Here is a 6,033-nt window from a genome sequence, read left to right on the forward strand (position 1 = left end):
GTGTGTGTGTGTGTGTGTGTGTGTGTGTGTGTGCGTGTGTGCGCGTGTGTGTGTGTATACTAGATAACCTGTAACCTGTTGGGTTACCAATATTTCAAGGTACTGCGAATCCGTGGAATCTATGGTCCGATTTATGTGAAATCTTTTGTTATTCTGTGAGCATTCACATTTCAGTGTTACCTTACTTGCAAAGCATTTTCCCCACTATACACTGGTTTTAGCTATTTATGAAGGTACCCACAAAAAACCATGTGTCTCAGTAATCCGTGGTCTGATTTATGCAAATCTTGTTTTATAATGGTCTGTATTCATATGAGCATCCGATTCATGATGTCTCCTGCTTGTGTCTCTTTCTCTTGTTCACCAGATGCTCAGCACTTCAAGTGTCTGATTCCTGATCCCTTCTGCTTCTCTCTCTCTTTCTCTCTGTTCTACCAGACACTCAGTGGAGGCACAATGGCCCAGTGGTTAGGGCAGCGGACTCGCGGTCATAGAATCGCGGGTTTCTATTCCCAGACCGGGCGTTGTGAGTGTTTATTGAGCGAAAACACCTAAGAGCTCCACAAGGCTCCGGCAAGGGATGGTGGTGAACCCTGCTGTACTCTTTCACCACAATTTTCTCTCACTCTTACTTCCTGTTTCTGTTGTGCCTGTAATTCAAAGGGTCAGCGTTGTCACACTGTGTCACATTGAATATCACCGAGAACTACGTTAAGGGTACACGTGTCTGTGGAGTGCTCAGCCACTTGCACGTTAATTTCACGAGCAGGCTGTTCTGTTGGTCGAATCAACTGGAACCCTCGACTTTGTAAGCGACAGAGTGCCAACAACAACCAGACACTCAGCCCTTGTTTTATCAGTCTCATTGACCTTTATATTCACATGCCTGTCCCTATCAGAAATTTCTCAGAGTATCATCATCATCATCGTTTAACGTCTGCTTTCCATGCTAGCATGGGTTGGACGATTTGACTGAGGACTGGTGAAACCAGATGGCTACACCAGGCTCCAATCTGATTTGGCAGAGTTTCTACAGCTGGATGCCCTTCCTAACGCCAACCACTCCGAGAGTGTAGTGGTTGCTTTTATGTGTCACCCGCACGAAGGCCAGTCAGGTGGTACTGGCAACGGCCACGCTCAAAATGGTGTATTTTACGTGCCACCCACACAAGAGCCAGTCCTGGAGCACTGGCAATGATCTCGCTCGAAAATCCTACGAAGGCCAGTCAGGCGGTACTGGCAACAGCCAGGCTCAAAACGGTGTATTTTATGTGCCACCTGCACAAGAGCCAGTCCAGGGGCACTGGCAATGATCTCGCTCGAAAATCCTTACACATGTCACGAGCACAAGTGCCAGAAAGGCGACACTGGGCACAGGTGCCATCCCGATACAAAACTTACATTTTGATTAAATATTTCTCTATAGTTAGTTAGTAATCAAAAGGTGTATAGATCGCAGCACGGCTTGGATAGTGGCACAACTTGTAATTTTAACCCTTCCTAGCGACACACAAATATATATAATTATACATTTGTCTCTCTGTCTATCTGTATGTATGTACAATAACAATGATGACTAAAGTGTATATATTGCTAGAAAGCAGTTGAGTGCATCGAAAGAAGTTCAACTTACTTTATGTTGTTGGTTCAGGTGGGCTCCCAGAAGAAGGATCTGCTGAATGAGGTCGACTTGCAGTTTCTCAATAGTATCTAAAGTTTCGAAAACCTCCATGTTCTGAGAATGGATGTCCAGGAGACAGAAATGCATTTGTCTGAATAAGCGGAACACCTTTTTTTGGCGGTTAAGGGTTAATACCATTGGTTTGTAATTAGCAAAATATATAAAATAATTTTAAAAATATATAAAATGTAAAAAAAAAAACAAAAAAAAAACAATTAGCAAAATATATAAAATAATAAAAAAAATATATAAAATGTAAAAAAACAAACAAAAAGAAATTAGCAAAATATATAAAATGATTTTTAAAATGGCACCTGTGCTGGTGGCATGTAAAGAAAATAATTCAACCTCTGAACGTCGGACCTCACAGAGGCAAAGTGGCTGAGTACCTTTTGAGCTTTGGGCATGATGGGAGCAAAGTGACTGAGTCCCTTTCGAGCATTGGGCCTCATGGAAGCAAAGTGACTGAGCTCCTTTCGAGCATTGGGCCCCATGGAGGCAAAGTAGCTGAGTTCCTTTCGAGCATTGGGCCCATGGAGGCAAAGTGACTGAGTTCCTTTCAAGCGGGCCTCATGCAGGCAAAGTAGTTGAGTTCTGTTCCCTTGATAAAGTTCTGTATGCATTTTTATTTGTATTTTCTCAATGTGTATGTATGTGTGTGTGTGTGTGTGCGAGCTCGTGTATGCATGTGTGTGTGTGTGGAGAGAGAGGAAATTGAGTCAACCTAGAAACTGAACCTGCAATAGCCAGTTATGAAGCTGCTGTACAATGAATTACATATGAAGCATCAATACAAAGGATACATCGTGAGATATAACGAGCAGCTTCACTCGATTAATTAGTTTTCCACCAATGGCAGACTTGAGATGCTGTATTAAGGCTGATATGTATTTCTCCGATGACTGTGAAATGATACAAATTACAAAACCTCATTAAAAGGAAGACATAACACGTTTGTAAAGATTGCACTCACTCACGTACACACATACACACACACACACACACACAGAGTACTGAAAGGGCAGGAAAGGGCCGATGAAATGACAGGGTGCAGTGGTTTCTATGCTTTCCTTAAGGACACTCACTGAATGAAGCGTTTGCATCTATGTCTTGACAATGGAAAACTTCTCAGGGACGCCTTCAGTATCAAGAACGTATTCTTTTATTCTTTTACTTGTTTCAGTCATTTGACTGTGGCCATGCTGGAGTGCTAAATGTAGCCAAACAAATCGACCCCAGGACTTATTCTTTGTAAGCCTAATACTTATTCTCTTGGTCTCCCTTTGCCAAAGTGCTAAGTTACGGGGATGTAGACACACCAACATCGGTTGTCAAGTAATGGTGGAGGGGATAAACACAGACACACATACATATATATACGATGGGATTCTTTCAGTTTCCATCTACTAAATCCACTCACAAGGCTTTGGTTGGCCCGAAGCTATAGCAGAAGACACTTGCCCAAGGTGCCATGCAATGGGACTGAACCTGAACCATGTAGTTGGGTAGCAAGCTTCTTACCACACAGCCACGCCTGTGGAAATGAAATATAAAAACAGATGACCAAGGTGACAGCTCAGTAGAATTATTCTTTTCTACTCTAGGCAGAAGGCCCAAAGTTTCAGGGGAGGGGGCCAGTCGATTAGATCGACCCCAGTACACAACTAGTACTTAATTTATCGACCCCAAAAGGGTGAAAGGTAAAGTCGACCTTGACACTTAGTAGAATTATTCAAGCATCAAACAGGGTGCCTTGTAGTATTTCTTTTGGATCTGTTTGTTCTGAGTTTAAATCCTGCCCCATCGCCTAGAAAACAGTGACATCCCTGTGGGGAGTTTTGAGTAACATAGGCACTGACATGGCTGATTGTGAGTGAAGGCACATGGCTGAGTGGTGAGGGTGTCGGATTCATAACCATAAGATTGTGGTTTCAATCCCTGGACCAGGCAACGCATTGTGTTTTTGAGCAAAACACTTCATTTCATGTTGCTCCAGTCCACTCAGTTGGCAAAAAGGAGTAACCCTATGATGGAATGGCACCATCACCACCATCGCCACCACCACCCTACCACTACTACTACTACCACCATCACCACTACCACTACTGCCACCAGCACCACCACCACTACCACTACCATCACCACCAGCACTCCCTCTGCAGTCCTCTCCCCCCACCAAAAGAGTCAAGTAGATCAACCTACCTCCAGTACGACAAAGAACTGCACCTGGTACATCACGAGGAGACCAGAAATTATCTCCCCTTCTTTTTCTCTTAAATATAGAATATCTTCTTGCAGATGACCTGTTAAGAAATATTGACTCATATCAATATATATATGTGTGTGTGTATATATGTGCAGCCACAACAGTATACACACACACACACACACACATATACATATATAATAGGCACAGGAGTGGCTGTGTGGTAAGTAGTTTGCTTACCTTGGTAGTAAGATCAGGCTGAAGAAGAGGTATCTGTCAGGAGACAGATTCATGAGAAGATGGAAGCCTGCGGCCAAGAAGCTGGGAGTGTTTGGCACCAGGTAAGTGGAGGCCAAAAACAAGGGAAAGAAAAAGCAAGGGGTCTACCCTGGTGGTCAGATGCCTATCTGTCAGGAAAGTCATTACAAATTGCATCTGTAATGAGCAATGCTTTAATCGAACATTGTAAATATAATCAAATTATTATTGTATATTTAAAATTGTAAATATTTAACCGATACAGCTACTTCACCCCTTTTATGTTTGTTATTTCTTTATTGCCCACAAGGGGCTAAACATAGAGGGGACAAACAAGGACAGACAAATGGATTAAGTCGATTATATCGACCCCCAGTGCATAACTGGTACTTAATTTATCGACCCCGAAAGGATGAAAGGCAAAGTCGACCTCGGCGGAATTTGAACTCAGAACGTAACGGCAGACGAAATACCGCTGAGCAATTCGCCCGGTGTGCTAACGGTTCTGCCAGCTTGCCTCCTTGAATGTCTGTCTTTTATGTCTGTCTTTCCTTGTTCGTCCCCTCTTTGTAATGCCTTCATGGCAAATCGTTAATGAAATAAAGTAGCTTGCTTACCAACCACGTGGTAACAAAAGTTCTGTCCATTTTTTAAGGGTTTAGGAGTCAGCAAACTAATAAAACAATATCTGATTTATTTAATCATTAATATAGTCACCAGCCTTCTCTAAGTGCCCTTTCCATCTGTCGATGAGATCTTTAATGCCACAGTCATTACCAATGGTTGAATGCCAACAACGGCATGCATTTGGCAATATTCACAGCTCCTCAACAAGCTCTTGAGATTGGCTGCGTGCTTCTGGTCAGCATGTCTAAGGAGTTTTCAATTAAAGCCAAGTGTAATAGTTGGCATACAACTGTCAATTACATTCTGATCAATTCTATGCCCTAACCAGGAATATACTAATATACTGCTCAAGAATATAAATAAATGTGTGTGTGTATGTGTGTGTGTGTGTGTGTGTGTGTGTGTGTGTGTGTGTGCGTGCATTACACGTACACATACTTGTCTTTGATATCACTTCTGACCTTTTGAAATCTCATGATCTAATTCAACATATTGGTAAAAATATCTGTGTAATCAATAAATCAATAAAGACAAAATTCTATGACTGTGCAAAGTACAAGATATCGAACACACTTAGCAACTTTCCAATCTCAATAATCACTGGATTAATCGATGAGATTAAATAATTCAAACTGTGCTTTCCTGTATTTTCTGCACCCACCCACTTCTTATTCTTTTACTCTTTTATTTGTTTCAGTCGTTTGACTGTGGCCACGCTGGAGCACCGCCTTTGGTCGAACGAATCGATCGTGGGACTTATTCTTTGTGCAAGCCTAGTACTTATTTTTTATTGGTCTCTTATGCCGAACCACTAAGTAACCAAGATGTAAACACACCGACATCGGTTGTCAAGTGATGGTGGAGGGACAAACACAGACACACACACAAATATACATACATAAATCCACATATACATACATACATATTTCAAAGATAGAAATTGAAAGAAACCCATTGTATATATATATATATATATATAATATATGACAAGATTCTTTCAGTTTCTGTCTTTGAAATCCACTCATGAGGCTTTGGTCGGCCCGAGGCTATAGTAGAAGACACTTGCCCAAAGTGCCACACATTGGGACTGAACCCGGAACCATGTGGTTGGGAAGCAAGCTACTTACCATACATGCCTGTGCCTTAGATTGTTATTTTTTACTCTTTCTCCTTCTCTTACATACATTCATGCATACATGAATACCCACACATGTGTGTGTGTGTGTGCGTGTGTGTGTGTGTGTGTGTGTGTGTGTGTGCG

At 42.0% G+C, this 6,033-nt stretch overlaps 1 protein-coding gene across 2 annotated transcripts in view; it reads right to left on the reverse strand.

The window, feature by feature from the left end:
- Positions 1-6,033, reverse strand: part of LOC106875768 (testis-expressed protein 47) — a 13,715-nt gene that overhangs the window by 3,955 nt on the left and 3,727 nt on the right. For both annotated transcript variants that reach the window (XM_014924028.2, XM_014924029.2), the window contains exons 3-5: positions 3,884-3,984; positions 2,485-2,583; positions 1,634-1,789 (exon numbers count right to left, since the gene is read on the reverse strand). In XM_014924028.2, coding sequence (XP_014779514.1) covers positions 1,634-1,789; positions 2,485-2,583; positions 3,884-3,984 — 356 coding nt within the window. The remainder of the gene's footprint in view (positions 1-1,633; positions 1,790-2,484; positions 2,584-3,883; positions 3,985-6,033) is intronic.

Source organism: Octopus bimaculoides, chromosome 21 (assembly GCF_001194135.2).
Source record: "Octopus bimaculoides isolate UCB-OBI-ISO-001 chromosome 21, ASM119413v2, whole genome shotgun sequence".
Lineage (NCBI taxonomy): Eukaryota > Metazoa > Mollusca > Cephalopoda > Octopoda > Octopodidae > Octopus > Octopus bimaculoides.